This window comes from Abramis brama (genome assembly GCF_963993115.1).
Source record: "Abramis brama genome assembly, chromosome: 4".
In the NCBI taxonomy this organism is placed as follows: domain Eukaryota; kingdom Metazoa; phylum Chordata; class Actinopteri; order Cypriniformes; family Leuciscidae; genus Abramis; species Abramis brama.
In genome coordinates, this window is record NC_139966.1 from 55,486,228 (window position 1) to 55,506,901 (window position 20,674).

The 20,674-nt window shown below is 38.6% G+C and overlaps 1 protein-coding gene across 6 annotated transcripts in view; it reads right to left on the minus strand.

Annotated features, from left to right (window-relative positions):
* kcnc2 (potassium voltage-gated channel, Shaw-related subfamily, member 2) overlaps window positions 1–18,821 on the minus strand; it is a 49,430-nt gene extending 30,609 nt beyond the window's left edge. For all 6 annotated transcript variants that reach the window (XM_084112045.1, XM_084112050.1, XM_084112049.1 and 3 more), the window contains exon 1: window positions 17,742–18,821. In XM_084112045.1, coding sequence (XP_083968171.1) covers window positions 17,742–18,296 — 555 coding nt within the window. In that variant the 5' untranslated portion in view covers window positions 18,297–18,821. The remainder of the gene's footprint in view (window positions 1–17,741) is intronic.
* Between the last annotated feature and the right edge of the window lie 1,853 nt (window positions 18,822–20,674).

The window sequence follows — 20,674 nt, forward strand, 5'->3', positions numbered from 1 at the left end:
TCATTTATTCACCCTCATAATGCTGCAAACTCGTATGACATTCTTTCAACACAAAGGCAGAAAGAAAACGGACTAAAAGCATCACAAATGTGACCCTGGATCACAAAACCAGTCACATGGTGTATGTGACTGGTTTTTCCATTGACGTATGGTTTGTTAGGATAGGACAATATTTGGCCGGGATACAACTATTTGAACATCTGGAATCTGAGGGTGCAAGAAAATCTAAACATTGAGAAAATTGTCTTTAAAGTTGTGCATTTATGTTGGTGATTGTGCTGCATTCACTCACAAAAATAAATATTGTATATATTTACGGTAGGAAATTTACAAAATATCTTCATGGAACATGATCTTTACTTAATATCCTAATGATTTTTGGCATAAAAGAAAAATCGATAATTTTGACCCATGCAATGTATTGTTGGCTATTGCCACAAATTTACCCGAGCGACTCGTGACTGGTGACGTGATCCAGGGTCACAAATGTGGTCCATATGAGTAATGCACTATATTCTACGTCTTCTCAAGTTGAAAATTAAGACAAAGTTTAGCATTTTAACAGCATTTAACAGACCGACCTTGAGTCAGAAAATGAACATTTTTGGGTGAACTATTAATTAAAAAGTCTACAATATACTGTATGTCTAACATCCGTAAAGCATCAAAACATTTCAACATCCATCGTGGAAATCACAAGAACAAGCGCCGCCATGAAACAGATCACATGAAAAACTGCTCTCTGACAACGAAATTAGCTTGTCAGATCACAATTTAACAACATATTTCATACTGTACATCACTAAACCACATGTACCAGGCATTATATATTTATCATATATAACTGAGATTTCCCACATTAACAATGCATGGCTGTTTGGTATAAATAAATTAGACTGACTGGATACATTTACTGCAGTCAAATCGATTATTCACATCCAACATACAAGTTTGTGTTTATATAATGTATAATGGTGTGCATTACATTAATCGATGTGATTAATTGATGTGACAGCACTAGATACAATATAATATAATGCCAAATTATCTCCTCTAAAAATATATTATTTTTATATATATAAAGAAAAAAAAAAAAAAATTATATATATATATATATATATATATATATATATATATATATATATATATATATATATATATATATATATATATATATATATATATATATATTTATATATATATATTTATATATATATATATATAGTGCAATGCAATGCATAAGTGAATACACCCATGCTAAAGTTGACTAAAAAGAGGAATAAAAAGTCATATTTTGGAAATTGAACTTAATGCCTTAATTAAAAAAATTAGGAAAAATCCAACCTTTAAGGACACCAATTTTCTTTGTGAATGAATAATGTATCGTAAATAAATAAATGTTCTTCCTTAAAATACATGGTGCATAAGTGAGTACACCCCTATGTTAAATTCCCATAGAGGCAGGCAGATTTTTATTTTTAAGTATTTTTTTAAAAAAAAAATTAGGATACTATGCATCCTGATAAAGTTCCCTTGGCCTTTGGAATTAAAATAGCCCCACATCATCACATAGCCTTCACCATACCTAGAGACTGGCATGGGGTACTTTCCATAAGATCATCTCTCAATGCAAATCAAACTAGCTTTTAGGCTAACTGAAATAAAATCATGCCAATCTCTAGGTATGGTGAAGGCTATGTGATGATGTGGGGCTATTTTAATTCCAAAGGCCAAGGGAACTTTATCAGGATGCATAGTATCCTAAAAAAAAATAATTTTAAATAATCCTAATTTTTTAAATTAAGGCATTAAGTTCAATTTCCAAAATATGTTATTATTATTATATTTTTTCTACATCATAGACACTTACCATGTCCTAGAAGTCCGCTGAAAAGCGTCTACTTCACAATAAAACATAGACTTAAAAAAAAGATATATATAAAAAATATATTTTAGACAGATTGGCCAGCTTTAACATATATAGTTGTATAGCACTAAGTAACACACAAGATCCAACCCATGATAGTTTTCTTCTAAACATGACTGGTCCCCCAGTTTGTGTGTAATTTCACATCACACGTGAAAGTGGCAGAAAACAGGCAGCGCTGAGCAGCAGCAGGTGTGTGTAACATGCTGAGAAAGAGCGAGCCGCCGTATGTACGCGTGTGTGTGTGTGTGTGTGTTAGAGAGAGAGAGAGAGAGACGGCAGCAATTTCTGCCTGCAAAATGACTCTCCAACCCAGACCGCTGACAGCCCTCCGTCAACACATTCATATCGGCACTCAAGAGGTCAGGAGAGCAGATCCATGAAACACCTTCACAGGGGTGTGTGTGTGTGTGTGTGTGTGTGTGTGTGTGTGTGTGTGTGTGTGAGTGTGTGAGAGTGTGTGAGAGTGTGTGTGTGTGTGTGTGTGTGTGTGTGTGTGTGTGTGTGTGTGTGTGTGTGTGTGTGTGTGTGTGTGTGTGTGTGTGTGTGTGTGTGTGTGTGTGTGTGTGTGTGTGTGTGTGTGTGTGCGCGTGTGTGCGCGCGTGTGTGTGTGTATACAGGAGGATGAAGCAAGCGTGCCAGCGGGAGAGAGAGAGACAGATAAATGATAAATCAATGTGATCTCATTCTGTCACTTAAAGCAAAGTTATCTGGGAAAAAAGAAATCATTTATTTCATCCTAACAAAATAATCTTTGAGTCTGTAATTCAAACAGCTCACATACAGAAGAAGATATAGCACCAGTGTCAACTTTCACATGTTATTCAAGATTCAATATATATTTATGCATTCGCTGTGAAGGTTTTTTTAGGAACCATCATTTCAACCGAACAGTAACAAAAAACTATTTAATTTAAGTGAAATGTTGAAAAACAATTTAAATAAACAAAATGAATAATATTAATGAATCATTTACATACATATGATTTTGCAAAGTTGTAACTGAAAGATTGTTTTACAAGAAACAAGAGTCTTTCTACTTCAAAATTTCACATTTAATGTTATTTGCCTTTTCTTTGTAATTATTTGACAGACAGACAGACAGACAGACAGACAGCATAAAGCAGACAGACAGACAGACAGACAGACAGACAGCATAAAGCAGACAGACAGACAGACAGACAGACAGACAGATCTGACGATGACACAAAAAAAAACACTGAATCGATTTATTGAATAGAACAATTTGATTTGATTCACAGAAATGAATCAACCTTACAAACAAACTTTGCACAAAAAAAGTAATTCCTGTCATAACGCTCTCATACTCACAAGTTGAAATAGAGTCATGAAACTATTCAGTCTTCAGGAAATTTATTGGCCAAATAAATCATGATATTTACGATGCTTTTTAGTTTTAGTTCGCCAGCGAACTCATCACAAACATATGCAATATCTCACCCAGGCCTCATTAGACGGAGCTATAAAGTCACAGTGCTAGACAAAAATATGATATTTACACTGTGTCTATTATTAGTCTGTTATTAGTTTAGAGGCGAGACGCAGTGTCAGAGTAATGCAGTGAGGTTAGCAGGTTTATAAGGGGAAATGAGAACAGTATTTTAGAAACACTTAAGACGTGTTAATGTTTCCCAGGGTAATAGCAGCTCTCAGTTAATTACTGCCGTACAGAAACTGACGGACGGCCTGCATGCGGACCTCAAATGATGGGAGAAACTTCTTGATATATTCACAACGATTTTTGTGTTGATTTTACAACATTGCGAATGATTTTAATGCACTTTTTTTTTTTTTTGTGGCTATTAATCTCCCTGAAGAGTGTATAATTAGATTATATTGGTCCATAAATATTCTCGCTTGGGTTAATTTGAGTGCAAATCATAATTTGAATATTTTTAATTACATTTACTCTCATTTAAATCTGTAGGTTATAGTTGAAATGATGGATCTGAAAAAAAAAAAAAAGAAAAAAAAAAGTGCTGTGCTGAAGAACCTAATTTCGTGTCCCGGGTCAAAAAGTATTGCTTGTAAATCTCTCGTTATGCTATATTATCATTAATGAGATTCAATCTGTGTGTCATCTTGTTTTCTTTCAGTTAGCACAGGTTTTGAGTTTGTTTTTTGGAGGCGGTTAATCGTAGGCCTCACTGATCTGAGCTCATCCACCTCAGAGATTGAGTAAAAATAGATTGAATAAAAAGATTGAATCCAATATTTGTCATAGCATAATGTGAGATTTGTTCGATATTTTTTGTAGGCCTGTCATTTTTGACTGAGAACACCACTAGTGCAATAGGTTTTTATATATCCCATCATTATACCCTGTGAGAGCAAAGTCAGTAAGTTTTAGTCGAATGTGATAACATTAACTTGCATTTTTGGGAAAAAGAAAATCCTCTCCAGGTCAAAATGACCGGAACACAACATGAGGGTTAAAGTCAGTTCAGATCAAATACAGAAATACCAAAATACATATCAAATATCAAGACCTAACAAACATGAAACCAGCTTTATAGCATCAAAGCTCTCCTAGTAAACAGAAATGTAAACTGATCTTACTGGATTACATAGAGTAAATAAACATCGATAAAGTGATACTGAATCTCTGTAATAAACCCAGCAAGCGTCTGAAATGGATCTTCACAAGCGTCTGATATGAAACACTCAAATTGAGTTTGATATAATACATACTGTACATAAATATAGGTACACACACACACACGGCCAAAAGTGATATCTGGATGGGATATTTATTTTTAATGACCCAACAAGTTTGATTAAACCATCTAATTATGAGGAAAAATATTTAATTTTTTATTAAATATGAGGGAAGTACAAAACACTAGTTAACTTGGTTAAGGCATTTACCTGAAAAAAAAAAAATTTCATAAAAAAAGGCAAAACTACAGCAACAGGTTTTATTTTACTATGAAAAAAAAAAAATTTGCATAGAAAAACAAAAAGCTCACCAGGAAAAAGCATAACATAATCCTATTTCGTTGGTTCTGGCATGCGTTCATAATTTCTTTCTGAAAGCCTGAAAAAAAAAAAAAAAATTATGTCCATACAATTTGACATGTTTAATTGTGTTATCACAAATAAATCAATTGACTCCAAGCACAACTACACAATCTTCTTACAAAATCTTTAACAAATGTTTAATATGTAAATAAAGGGTGAAGATTTTCATTACTTTTGGCCACTACAATACATAGTATTTTTCATTTGTATTTAAGTACATTGTATAGACAATGCATTCTCTGTGAAGGATAAACACTTTTACCAAAAACAAGCTACAAAAATCACAAGACAAATCAGTGTTGTACTCGTGCTGTGTATGTAGGTTTCAGAACAGAGCTTGAATGTGAATAAGTCAGTCAGTTCCACACATAAAAACTACAATGACCCAGATATCAAATGTATTATTTGAGACACAAACTGAATCTACAGGACTTGTACGGTCTATGAGAGTGTGACGGAGAGGTGCAACGACAAATCTCACTGTCATACAGATGGGGGGGGGGAGAGAGAGAGAGAGAGAGAGAGAGAGAGAGAGAGAGAGAGAGAGAGAGAGCGCTGGAAATTGAAAGAGGTAGACATTTAAAAGTGTGGAGACCAAGAGAGGACAGAATTACATTTCCTATGTACATGTCCCAAATATGAAGACTTAAGAAACAAATATTTCCAAAAATTTTAAAAACATATACCAGGCTTCACTACCTACACTGAGGACCAAAAGCTTCCTTTTTTATTAGGGGAAGATAAAAGCACGGCATGGCTAGCAGCTAAATATGTCTTCTCCTGCCACAATACAAGGCTAAATAAATAGAAACTTGTATAAGAGGTATTTATACAAGTTATATATATATATATATGAGAGAGAGAGAGAGAGAGAGAGAGAGAGAGAGAGAGAGAGAGAGAGAGAGAGAGAGAGAGAGGAGAGAGAGAGAGGAGAGAGAGAGAGAGAGGAGAGAGAGAGAGAGAGAGAGAGAGAGAGAGAGAGAGAGAGAGAGAGAGAGAGAGAGAGAGAGAGAGAGAGAGAGAGAGAGAGAAAAAAAACAAAACAGTCTAGACTCATTATTACTCGACTGCACTTATGCATGCAGCTCTACTATACGTTCATTTCCTCGGCAAATTACTGTAATTATTATTATTACTCAACAGCAGCGGGTTGAAAATGTCATCTGACATGCAGCGATGAAAAGCTCAAGTTAAACTATATAGAAAAGATCATCATAATCATACTGTTGACTGTAAAGGTCTCTTCTTGTTTATAAAAAGTTGCATAATATAAGATTTAAAGGGGCTAATGTGACGAGACTAACGTTTACAAAGCTTCCTCAACGGTTTACTGAATCATCTTGTTTCCTAAACCATCTTGGTAATGAGCTCATTAATATATGACCACCCTCATTTGCATATCCACAGTCACCCTGGCCAGTCCAGCCAATCACAACAGAGCTCATTTACATACTAAAGGTACAGTAAGAGTTAAAAACAGCTCCACGGTGTAAACAATTATTTCTCTAAATTGTAAATGAAATGGTATGTTTTACAAGAAAATACAATTCATTATTTAATGTTTAATTCAATGTGTTACTTGCTATTTCTTTACCATTATTGGTCAAATTTACTAGCAATTTCGGAGTGAAAATTGTTTCAAAGTAAATCCTAAACCATTTATTTTTTAATGAACTTCGGAAACAACTTTCCTTTTCAGCTGAAGTCGGCAATCTCTTTTCAGCCGCTCAACTCAAACCATTCACATGAAGAGACATTTTTCATTATCCGATCAATTCCACAAAGTATGAAGTTTCGAGAGAAAAAAAAAAATTCACTCTGATATTTACCAGTACATTTTTACAAATTACAAAGAAACAAGTAACACTGAATTAAACATGAAATTCTGAAATAGAAAAAAAACAGTGTTTTCTTGTCAAACGTTTGCCAATATTCTTTGTTTTATTTGAGAAATATTTTTTTTTTACAGTGTGTTTAACTCACTGGTTGCAAATTGCATTTATGACAACACCAAGTGCTCAGATTTATCTTGATTTCACAAACTCAATCTAGTTCAACTGTGTGTCTTAATTTAGTCTGACAGTAATAGATGCACTAGAGAGCGAGACAGGCTTTCTCTCGTGGCTTTTGAGAGCCATTCAGACGAGGAGATCGTTCCCGCTTGGCTGAAGTGACTCCTAATAGTTAAACCTGGACTAGCAGCCCGGCTCAACTCAACTCAACTCAACAGGATAATTACGGCTGCCGGCGTACAGTAGCACAGTGAAGAGGCCTTCACTTAATGGAGTGTATTTACACACCAATAGAGAGTGAAGAGCCTTAAATGTCAACGCTTAACACCACCGCTACATGTAAACTGAACCGCATGAGTTAGAGGTGTGACAGCTTGAGCGTATAAACCATTTAACCTTGCACCACACAAGCTAATATTTTCCAATTACGCTCTCCGAGTGACACCAAGTAAAGTTTCACGTCCGTAAAGGAGCAGGACACTGGAGACGGTCTGATCAGCGTCTTGAAGGTGAATGTTTTGTGGAGGAATGTGAAATAGATATCCGATTGCTGTGGTTTCACAGCTTTCTGGGAGAAAGACGAGCCGTTTACAGGCAAAGCTGCATCGATTCTGCATCTGATGGAAAAGGACACGCGGGTCAATCGGATAAGACGTCGAGCTCCCGGTGACTGGATCGGATTTGTCCAAGTTTGGAGTTTCAAGACGCCGAGGAAGAAACGTTATGATCCAGAAGCCAGCAGAGAGGACACACACAGTCCGAAAACATGAGAAAGAAAAGGAAAAAAGGAGAAACAGAACAGGACAGAAGAGGAAACAAGGGAGAAAAGATGAAAGGTAACCTCTGTAACACTTTAGAATATAGTTCCGTCATTAATGAATAAGAACACAGGAACAAACGAGTAACGCAATATTAACACTCTAGTGACAACTATTAACTAACAAGAAACAAATTAGTAAGTAACAGCACTTGTTGAATGAGGTAGTTCATTATTAGCTATTAAGAACTACTATATACAGGTTCAAAATTAACAATGTGAAGAGTTCAGATGCAAAAGCCTCTAAGTGTCATCTGAAATTTTCTTCTAGAATGATCATTTTTATCAAGCTCGTATATTTAAGTTCAGTAAATTCACTTAAATGACAATTCATAGGTAAATTTCATTGCCATTTAAATGTACAGTATGGGATTTTTTCTCCACTAGGGGTCACTAACCTATTTACAATAACAAAGGCGTAGTTTGATGACGCAACATTTGCTAAGAATTATGGATCTTGTCGTCAACGTCAAGCCGACCGATCTAATAATGTTTATGGATGACTGAATACATCAATGTTTTTATCATGACTGTGATATGAAGCAGTTCGGGATTGCTAAGAGACAGCTATCAGCTCCAAGCGCGACGCGAGTCCCGCGGATATAAGAGGAATATGGACATTTCATTCTACCGAACTACACGCAGAATTACTACTCACAGGTCAGTTTATTAGACAAATTAAACTTGTGAGGTAACGCAGCGCTGTTTCACTTGGTCTAACATTACACTATCACACTAAACTGCATTTGAATGTGTTTAAATGTATGTGTTAGTCTGTCTGTATGAGACTAGCAGTAAACTAGATCAACATTAGAATAACATACAGATCATATTCTGACATTTTATCATTGTTGAACTATATAACATTGATTAGTTTTATGTAAATGTGCTCACCTGTTTAATAAAGTACATGTAGGAGCGGTCGAAGTCTCGGACGTGGAGCTCTCGTTTATATACTGTCTATGGGAGCTCTCGGCATCTCGAAAACACCGCGCTGATATTGACTCTCGCTTTAGTTCTCTTTTTTATCCAAAGTCTGCTTGCCATGGTCCATAATGTTTGAACGAAACAACAACAGCGTGCAGATAGACATTGCGAACTACAAAGTTGTCCGCGTCAGTCGCTTTGGTTACTATCAGACGGCTCTGGTTCATAGTTCTGGTTGCCATGGCAGCACGAGCGGAAACCAGGGACAACGTGGATATGACGGCATTGGCGGCGACAAAACGGAAATAAAGAAACGGGACGTTTCTCGAATTAAATTACAAATTTCTCCTGGTTTGAAAGTTGTTGGAAACAGTCGGGATAATGTAAGTAAGTGATTTTTGCTATTTTTAAAGCAAAAAAGTTACATATTGTGCCTTTAAGTGAAATTACTGAACTTAAATATACGAGCTTCATAAAAATGATCATTCTAGAATACACTTTTTGCATCTGAACTCTTAATGTATAATAAGTTATTAAAATAATTAAATACGGTAATGGCAACCCACTAGTAATGACTCAAGTATTACCAAAGGAATAACTAATTATTTGGATCGGTATTGTAAAGTGAACATCATGATAACTACCTAATATTGTAAGTCATTGTAAGCATTTGAGGTTAAGGTCTTACTTCCGATGGATTTGGAAATGCTTGAGTCATTAGTGTGTTCCCGTGATCTGCACTTATGAATACTACTACCTACTATCCAAATAATTAGTAGTTCCTTTAGAAGGATGTAGTAACACTAGTCATTACTATCCAAAACCTTACAAAAACCTCAAAAGCTTACTGACAATCAGAGAAAAACAGAAGAGATTGACAATAATCCATATTTAAAAAAAGAATGACGAGAAAAGGCCAATGAGAGACACACTAAACGTGGAGACACTGGAGTGTAAGTTTCACATCCCTATTGAGTTTTGAGTCGGGCACACACTGCCCTTGAACTCAACACAGTGTGTGTGTGTGTGTGTGTGTGTGTGTGTGTGTGTGTGTGTGTGTGTGTGTGTGTGTGTGTGTGTGTGTGTGTGTGTGTGTGTGTGTGTGTGTGTGTGTGTTTGATGAAGACAGCATCCCATTTTAGCTTCAAACTAACTATTTGTACACCTGAAGTAAAGCACACGCTCTTTTCCTGCTCAAAGTCTTTCTTGTACCTGTTATTGCTGTAAAAGTATGAGAATGACCTCTCTATAACCTCCCATGAGCATGATGTAGTGCTCTATTTTTACTCCTTATTTGAAGAATAAACTAAAGCAAAAGCTACATGCATGTGTGAGAAGAGTTGACAATGACAACAGGCAAAGAGGACATGTTTAAAGATGAAAGATGTCGGGATGAGAAAAGTTTGTACAGTATTCGATCTCATCTGAACGGATGGAAATGTAGACATCAGAAAAACGTCTCTTGATCCCCCCCAAAAAAAAAAAAAAAAAAAAAAAAAAAAAAAAGTTGACAGCATGTGGTCCGTAAAGTGATATCCGTGTATCCATTGAAAACGGCTAAATGATTCATTATTTATGAAGTGTGATAGTGGTATATAAAGGTGCGAGAGTAGAAATGTCAACGTAGAGTTTTTGCTACACCATATTTACATGGATTGTGGAGGGTTTACTAATGTATATACTATACACAGACACATGGAGTAGGTTAATGCAAAAATGCTGTATAGAGCGTGCCAAATTTTTTTATAATAGTTATTTCAGCTGAATGCCAACAAAATTGCTCGAACCGTGATAATATTTTGCACTCGTTCCTACCTCATTCTTTCAAAACATTAAACACTATTAAACACTCGCGCGCTGAAATGCTGTCAAAGCACATCTTGAAAGTTTTCCTCCATTAGTTAAAGATCAGTAGAGCGGCTTCGTTTTCAGTGTCATCTAAAGAGAAACGTAGGCGAAGTGTGTCTTGATGCTTTTTGTGACAGGTTGGAGTGTGTGTGTGTGTACACACAACATCTGTACAAAAGTTTGATTTGCTATTTAATCAGCGATTAGTGAAAGCAGCGTGTGCGTGCGTGTGTGCGTGCGTGTGTGTGTGTGTGAAATTGGCCTCGGTGGTCTGAATGGCTTCATTAAGCCTGTGTTACTCTCTCCAGCGGGGCGTTTGAAGCCGTGGACCGGCTCAGCGGAGGACTTGAAAGCAGTTTGTGCAGATACAGGAAAAAGCCTATGCAATTATCACAGCACAAAAGACAGTCCTGGCCGAAATGAGCACACTAATGCATGTGTGTGAGATTCAAACGAGCTGAACATGAAAGCCAAACCCACTCTCGTCCACAGTACACAAAACCAAAACATCGGCGTCGAGCGACAGCTTGTTTAACATTCGGTTTAATTTCTCCACACATCTTTCTCTCTCGCATTTTACACCAACAGTGGTTCGCAGTGTCCTCCCGTCAGCAGCGAGAAAGACAGATCTGTAATTACTGTCTCGCACTAAAATGACACACAGAGCCTATAAACGGTGCACTTCAAGGAAGATGCTAATGTTGGACTTTGGACTAAAGAAACACTGGTCAATATGTCGCATATACATGCATGTTTGTCTCAGTGCGTGAACACAAGCACTATGCAATCAGAAAGCAGCCACAGGCAACTGATATTAATTTAAATGCAACAAGTGTTTCAGCAATGATAGTAAACAATGACAGATTGAAAAAGCAGCACTTATTTGAGATGCATGGAGATGTTTTGGAGGGTGAACATGATTGAAATGCCTCCACGTCCAATTTTGTCATTTACTCTCATGTCATTCCTTTCTTCTGTTGAATACAAAAGAGGATATTGTCAGTGTTTTGTCAAAGTCGATGGGATTCAGTGATGTTTGGACTCCAAAGATCCTCAAAATATCTTCTTTTGTGTTGATATCTTCATCATTTTTGGCGAACTGTTCCTTTAAGACTCACACTACATATTCTTGTTAGTTATTCAGACGTGCATCATATTATGGTCAAATTTAGAGACATATTTTAGATTACACAATAACTTCATCATCATTATCATCAACTCAAGCCTCCAAAACATCTTCAATTTTGGAACCTTATTTTTGGGTGAACTGTTCCTTTAAGACTCACGCTACATTTCATCATTAATTATTATGTTTAACTCAGACATGCGTCACATTATGGCACAAAAATGGGTAGCAAATGCTGTTCATGCTTTCAAAAAAAAAAAAAACTGAGCTAAGCAACAATTTACAGACATATTTTAGATGCACAATGAGATAATCATCATCAACAACAACTCAAAGCTTGTTCTTAATGTCATTGTTCTTCAAAATAAGTTTTGGAACCTTATTTGTGGGTGAAATGTTCCTTAAAAGATCCATGTTTCATTACTGTAGTCGAACAACACGGACACTAACATCCCACGAAAAAACGCCCACTGCCTCAACACACGCTAAACTCAACGAGATAATCAGCACTCAGCGAGTGATCTAAAGAAAATGACTGACAACAAAGTTTAAGCTGCCGGCATCAGCATTCGGCTCATCTGTGCCCACATAAATACACATAATCTGTATGACCGTGTTATTTTTCCCAGTGCATGAATCATCCACACAAACAATATGTCACACACGCACTCATTTCAAACAGTGCCAGAGGATACGAGCAGACGCACACTGTGTTTAAAGGCAGGTTTGTGCTTGACTGAATTCCTGAAATCAATCGCTGCTCTGAATGAACATGGGCGGCCGATGAGCGATAAGGTCACCATGGAAACGGTCTCGGCGCAGCATCTTCAGACGTGCGCCAGTGTTAACCTCTTAAGTGGCAACGGCACGCTCGGCATCAAAACACACACACGTCAACATGATCACAGCCTCCGCTACATTAACAGATGGATTAAAAGAGGCAGAAGACATCATGGGAGCACAATGATGCAAACTAGAAACTGCGAGGTGAATTCTGGGAAATGTGTCCTGCTAATAACAGGTCTCTGTTAGAAGAAATTTGCACATATTTAAATGCTCATTGAGAACAAAGCACAAGAATCTTAAAGGGATAGTTCACCCAAAAATGAAAATTATGTCATTAATTACTCACGCTCATGTCGTTCCAAACCCGTAAGCCTTTCGTTCATCTTCAGAACACAAAGATCTTTTTTGATGAAATCTGAGAGCTTTCTGTCCCTCCATTGACAGCGACGCAACTACCACTTTGACGCTTCAAAACGTTCATAAAGAGATTGTAAAACTAATCCCTATGGATTGAGCGTTTTAGTCCAAATTTTCTGAAGAGACGCAATTGCTTTATATGATGAACAGATTTAAAGGGGACCTATTATGCAAAATTCACTTTTGCATGCTGTTTGGACATAAATGTGTGTTGGCAGTGTGTGTACACAAACACCCAATAGTGATAAAAATCCACTCACTCCTGTTTTAGTAATCCCCATAAATCATCAGCAGTTTCTCCCAACGACCTGTTTTCAGAATGCGGCTTTAGTGACATCACTAAAGCCACAGGCCCCGCCCACGAGTGTTGACAGACACTGCCGTTCTAACATAGACCCGCCCTGATCGAGTTCACAGCGAGTTGTACACATCCGCCATATTGCTGGACTGACGAGAATGTCTCCCAAGCGTTGTACGTGTTGTGTGGCTGGATGTATTAATCCACACAGCTCTCTCTATTTACTCCCGAAATCTGAGGCAGCCGCTGAAGATGAGGTGGAATTATTTTGTTTTCAAAGAAAATGCTCCCTCAACTCTACCGAAATTAGTTTATGTACTTGCGCACTTCTTATACTGTGTTTACTCAGCTCTTACGGTGATTTTCTGGAGTAAAACTGACGCTTCATCTTTTGTGTGATGTACAATAAACTTTATTAAACTCATCAGTATATTTTTGATCATCATTCGGACCTGGTCCGAAACAGCAGACTTGTAGGCCATTAATAGTGGATACATACAAGCGGATGACAAATACGTTATAACCGTAATTAAACTAAACTATACCTGTTTCATCTCCATACAGCACTCTGACTCTGTATAGGCATTATTGTCCGAGTCCAGGTCGAAATGAACACCGTTACTGAGAGTTTCTGAAATGATCATTCCATGAGATGAAATTGTCCTGAGACTGAGCGCGAGCTCGTGAAGCTCCGCCCCCTGGGCCGTGCAGCAGCAGCTCATTTGCATTTAAAGGGCACACACTAAAACAGCGCGTTTTTCTGAGCACCAAAAAGTGACAATTTAAACATGCTGTAAAAAAATGATCTGTTGGATATTTTGAGCTAAAACTTCACATACACACTCTGGGGACATCAGAGACTTATTTTACATCTTGTGAAAAGGGGCATAATAGGTCCCCTTTAATTTAGGCTTTTATTCACATAAACATTAATCAGCGAACATGAACAAAAGCTCCTCCGAAACAGCTTGAGGCGCGAGAACAAACCTCTTGCGGAAGCTCAAACGTGCTGCGTAACAAGAATGAACCTCATTGGTTCTTGCTGAAGCTCAGACGTGCTGCGTAACACGAGAATGAACCTCATTGGTTCTCGCTGAAGCAAAAACGTGCTGCGTAACACGAGAATGAACCTCATTGGTTCTCGCTGAAGCTCAAACGTGCTGCGTAATAGGGGTGGGAGAAAAAAAAAAAGATCCATCGATGCATCGCATCGTTCTCTCTCCAACGATTCTGGATCGATTCTGAGCTTAGTTTTTAATCAGATATGCGATGACGCTGAGTTTGCTTTAGAAACACCCGTAATCTGCTTTCTTCCAATTCCTCACACACATACATACACCAATCAAACTTTCCGTAAAATAATCTTTCATAAGTTCGGAAAGGTTGAAGCGAATTACAAGGACATTCACAGGCTTCATTGCACAGGATGCGCTGTGAGAGACGCGCGCTTTGTTTGATGTTACGTTACACTTGAAGCGTGCTGTCTCGCCTTTCGGTATTTTCCTTACAAATGCTCTACGAAGTCATCATTTATGTGGTTTGGAATGCAGTGGACTTGTATATTTAAAATATGAACCTGACTAACAGAAGGCTGCTTTCAATTTCAAATGCTGACACGCGCGCTTTGTTTGTGTAGACTGCTCGCGCATGCGGCTGTGCGACTCCGTGTAAGTGGTTTAATATACTTGTGCAAAATTAACGTAAACACAGCCAGTTATGTCTTAAGGGATTAAACGGACAGGACAAACCACTTTACTTCTTATATTTCAAAAGAGATCCGTGCGTGAATGCAGCTTAATAGATCTCCCGCAGTCTATGATGTCATAGTAAAAAACAACAAGTAAAGATGAAGAAAAATCACTCACAGTTCTTGAATGGAAAACGTTGATAATCTTAAATAGGCTACTGAAAGCACTATTTGTTTGTTTGTTATGTTTCTATGCTCCTCTTTATTATTTGCTACTTGTATGTTTTGAAGTTATATTAGTTTAAAATTCTTAACATACAACTGTTTTAATTATTTATTTATTTTAATTTGTAATTTTTTTTAAAAAGTACTTAATTACCTATGTAAACTAATGAATTAATAGGGAGGGGAGGGGAGGGGAGGGGGGAGGAGTAGATAAAGAGTCATTCTGGAATTGGATAGGATTGTGAGGTGACTAAAGATTCCCACCCCTAACATTTACATACTGTGAATCGTTTTTTTGAATCGAGAATCGTTTTTGAATCGAAAATCGATTTTGAATCGAATCTTGAGCCTAAAAATCGATATCGAATCGAATCGTGACATTTTCTGAATTGTGCACCCCTACTGCGTAACACGAGAATGAACCTCATTGGTTCTCGCTGAAGCTCAAACGTGCTGCGTAACACGAGAATTAACCTCATTGGTTCTCGCTGAAGCTCAAACGTGCTGCGTAACACGAGAATGAACCTCATTGGTTCTCGCAGAAGCTCAGACGTGCTGCGTAACACGAGAATGAACCTCATTGGTTCTCGCCAGTGCTTGAAGTGGGGGGGAAAAGGTGCCGGTACTCTCTTGCATTGGCATCATGACATTTGAGATTTCTACAGTGAAAAACAAAACTTGGAGATATGGTGAGATTACTACATTTTATTTAATAAAATGCATTTATAGTGAGATTATTATATTTTCATGTCATATTCTGTGTTAATTTTGACCACGAACCATGCGCTGTCACTTTAATTCAGCACGTGCAGCACAGCGAAAATAGACTCGGTGCAGAAATGATCGTTGGACTGCTGTATACGCACCGCTCCTGGAACGCATTGCCGGACTGCATCCGCGTGCAGTGTGAAAGCTCTGTTAATATGGATGCGGAAAAAATAAAACGCACCGCATACGCATTGCAAACGCAGTATATGTGAAATGGGCGTGATACTGACGCTTTTTTGTCAGTGGTAGAGTACTGGCTGCATGTGAGAAGTAGCGGTACGCAAGAAAAAGTGCAGGTACACTTTGGAGTAAAATGCAGAAGTGCCGGTACTGTGTACCGGTGAGTACCGCCCCACTTCGAGCACTGGTTCTCGCTGAAGCTCAAACGTGCTGCGTAACACGAGGATGAACCTCATTGGTTCTCGCTGAAGCTCAAACGTGCTGCGTAACACGCAAGAATGAGTAGTTTAAGTATTTTCAATTCTGGATGAAGAATCCCTTTATTCTTAGTCAGTTTGTCAAGGTCACAGTTACTTCTCATTAAAAATTGAGAGAGCAGACAAAGCCTGAAATTACATGTCTACAGAAACAATTAATTATTGATTTGATCAACAGCTCTGATGAGCACCTCGCCTACTTGTTTGGTCCATCTCTGCAAAATTCAATCACGACCAATTAACCCATTTCCACAGACCAACTCAAGTTAAACTCCCAATTTGACAGCCAATAATATCATGAAAATGACATAATATGGGTTAGGTTGACCATTAATGTGAACATCAGTCTAAAACAATTTCTCTCATTGTAATCATTTGAAGTAAATTGCCCTTGTTTCTCTAAATAAAGTAAACTTTCAATTAAACAACTGATATAAGGTAAAAACTGGAAGAAAAAAAAATGTATCCTTATAGGTGAGTAACAACAGTCTGAGGATTTTAAACTAAAACACTAGTAGATGCATTACCATGCATATAATCAGAGCAAAATAAGTTAAGACATTTACTCAGAAAACAAAGCAGGAAAGGAAAAGATCTTTAAAACTGTATCTGCCTGATCTCTGCAGTGCATCTGAATGTGCCTGCAATAATCTCAATAATTAATATTTTTCTTTCCCACTGACGTTACCAGCCTCCTCCAACTCATCGTTTAATTAAGACTATTTCAAATGCCGACTAACGAAAAAGAAGCTCCGTTATGGTTCTGGGTTGGTCACGTAAGTGTGGGAGGGCTGTGATTATTTTCTCTCCCTTAATCAGGCCAAATTTAACCAAGAGTTTTTTAACAGAGGATAAAATGCCTGCACTTGAGAAGTTTTACGTCCTGGACAATCTAATGCTGAGATTTAAAGGACGCGCTTTCATCACAGATATGTGACTGACACCTGTTACCAATGTAAATCTGGAGATTACGCGCGTTCAAATGTACAGGCACGGGCGCTTAAAAACACAAATCTTCACGCATGCATGCATGGTCTGTGATTTGTTTGCTTTGTCTAGATTTGAGAGTTATTAATATGTGACACCTGCCTCTCCAATACGTGTATCTGACCATTACGCACACCATTACGATTCACGCACGAGAGCTTACGAGCACGAGTTGTGATGTCTTTACTAAGTTTGTTGGAATTGTAACAGGTTTTAAACAGTTTTAGGTGACCAGCACACGCTCTCGTCCCTATCCTGACACGTTTCCAGCACACATTACGCACATGTTTAGAAGCATGCATGAGAACTTAAACGCAAAACAGACTTATCTTCACGCATGCCTGAGTTTAGACGTTGTTTGGATGTTCTATTTAAGCACTGGAAGAGAGTCGCGCGCGCGCAACCGTTTGGAGACTCCGCGCTGCATGCGCTCTTACCCGGGCGGCTCTAGAGGAGTACGGGTCCTCGAACAGGTTCCAGATGACCGGCTGCCACTTCCTCCACCTGCTGACGGTGCCGTCTGCGGACACCACATCCTCGATGCCCAGTCGCTTGCCGTACTCGTCGTCCTCGTCGTTGTCCACGTTCATCTCGAACACATCCAGCGCCTCTTCAGCATCCCGGTGCTGTCGGTAGGTCATCCAGCAGCACGGCTCTACGTCCGTCTCATCGATGCCCCAGAAGGACAGCTCCTCCTCGAACAGCGGTCCGCACACGTCCGCCGGGCAGTGCAGCTTCCCGGTCCGGTAGTAGTTGAGCACGTAGGCGAAGACACCCGGGTGCCGGTCGAAGAAGTACTCGTTGCTGCGCGCGTTGTACTCGATGAACCCCGGGACTTGTTGCAGCTGGTCCAAAACCGACTCGAGGTCCGACTCGGAGGCGAGCAGGGCCAGACGCGTGCCCGGCAGGGTCTTCAACGTGGTCCGGTAAGTTTCGTGCCTCGTGCCCCCGACGTTGAGGATTACCCTCTCGTGCTCGTCGAACTTGCCCATCTCTCAGAGTGAGACATGACGCGAGGGGAGTAACGTTACTCTACGATGCTGTGGCGATGCTTGAGTACTCCAATAGTTCACGAACAGCCTCATTGAACTGAAGTGTCGAACCGAAGGCTTCGCTTTATTCCTGGCGCGCGAGAGGAGAACTCACTCACGCTCCCGAGCGCGTCTCTGAGGGGAATGAGCGCGCGTCTCAGACCAGCCCTGAGCGCGCAGACAGGTGAAAGACACGGCGCGAGAGCTCTTCCTTCTATCGACCTATCATCACCTGAGAGCAACAATCAATCTCTCTCTCTCTCTCTCTCTCTCTCTCTCTCTCTCTCTAGGACACACCCTTTCTCTTCAGTGGCATTCGGCATAAATATAGCCTATTCATACAAATATGATGTCATATGATGGTTGTCACACCAGCTCGAGATGTTCAGATTAGATTCTGAATATTTTTAACACTTTACAGGCTTGAATATTTCTTACTTTACCGCATTTATTGTCACATACAAATGTATTCAATTAAAGTTTATTAATGTACCTGTACTTTCATTGACGGAATATTTTAATAAAATACATTTTCTTCATGTAAGCAACAAGGTAACCTTAACTATTTGTTTACCATAAAAATCGGTGAACGTGTGTCGTGAACATTAGGGGCATTGCATATACTATTAAAAAAGTAGATGTACTCTTAAGTGAGTAATACTGGAAAGTAGAATCATCCATTTAACAATTTAAAGGTGGATGGTGTTTTCTGAAGTGTGCAAAACAGAGTTTCCGTTCTCTAGGGCAGAGAGCGAATCGCCGCTGGACTGAGCCTAATGGAGTGATTCATCATCTCTGACTCACATGCACTCATTACAGTATCCACTGGTCTTTCCCACAAACAGAAAATAGCCACTGATTCTCTCACAAGCGGGAGCTGTGTTCTACCGGTTGAAGATCTGAAAGTTTGTACATTCAAACCTCAAAATGAATGAATGGATGGATGGATGGTCGGATGGATGGATGGATGGATGGATGGTCGGATGGACGGATGGACGGACGGGCGGATGGATGGATGGATGGACGGGCAGATGGAAGGATGGGAGAATGGATGGGAGACTGGATGGGCGGGCAAGACATTTGGATGGAAGGAAAGATGGACCAAGACAGACGAATGGACGGACGGACGGATGGGCTAGACCTCTGGATCAATGGATTTAACTTTTCTTTACTATTTATTCTTTCATTTATTTTTATATTTATTTATGCATTCAGTTATTTTTATATTTATTTCTCACATGTATTTATTTCCATATTTATTTATTTTTACTTTTCCATATGCAACATGGAAATAAGAGAAACTCTCATTTATTTATTTATTTATTTATTTATTATTAATTTCCGCAGGTTTTGGGCCTCCATATACTGCTGGATTTTGGCCTTAGTCTCAAAACTGCTTTTCATCTTTCAATTTCTACGAAAACATTCACACAGTGTGTAAAAACAGACCGGCTTCAGCTGTGCCACAAACCCCAGAGCAAAGATAGCAGCAGTCACACTGAGCAGAACATGTTTGCATGTCTAAAGACACATGCTTTCCCACACACCAGCGTCTTAATCCTGTTTGCAAATACAGAATTAAAAATAGTATCAAGACTGGTTTGACATTGATAATTCATAAAGCCACAGGGAGGCTGCTGTAACCACTAAGAGAAATCTTAAAACTACCTTTATCCCACATTTCTTTGCAACTTCAGAAGTCATATACAACACTGCTTCATGTTTTTTTTCCTCTAATGCATAACAGAGCTAAAATTAACGTGTCGTGAGCTGGTTTGGCAACACAAACGAATGTGGAAGCTTCCTCTAAGAATAAAACTGAACTGAACACTTTCCCTATGGACATTTTATAATTTGTGCATAGTTTATATAGGTCTTGGAACTGGGTACTGAACCTGAAATAAACAGGAAAGAAAGTGTTGCTCGTCTTATAAAACACTACAAATAATGATACCAATGATATCCACAGCAAAATGATACCAAGGTGCATAAGCTTTTCTTTTCAGACGTCCACAAATGCATCATATTTTGGTCACTGATGCACCACACGGTTTTGGCGCAGAGCTCACATATCCCAAACTGACCTTGATTTAGCTGTAGGTTAGTCATGCGATACATCCTCCTACTACTGTCTGTGGCTATTTTAGACTAGATCTCGATGATCGCAGGTCTGTTCTGATGGCTTCTGGATAAAAGGAAAAATACAATGATGCACAATTTTGTTCATTTTAGACGGAAGATTTTTATGCTGTGAAATTTTTAAATGTTTCATTTCATCGGAATTATACGAAACTTGCCATTTAAAACCACACAAAACAATATGAACATGATTGGAAAAG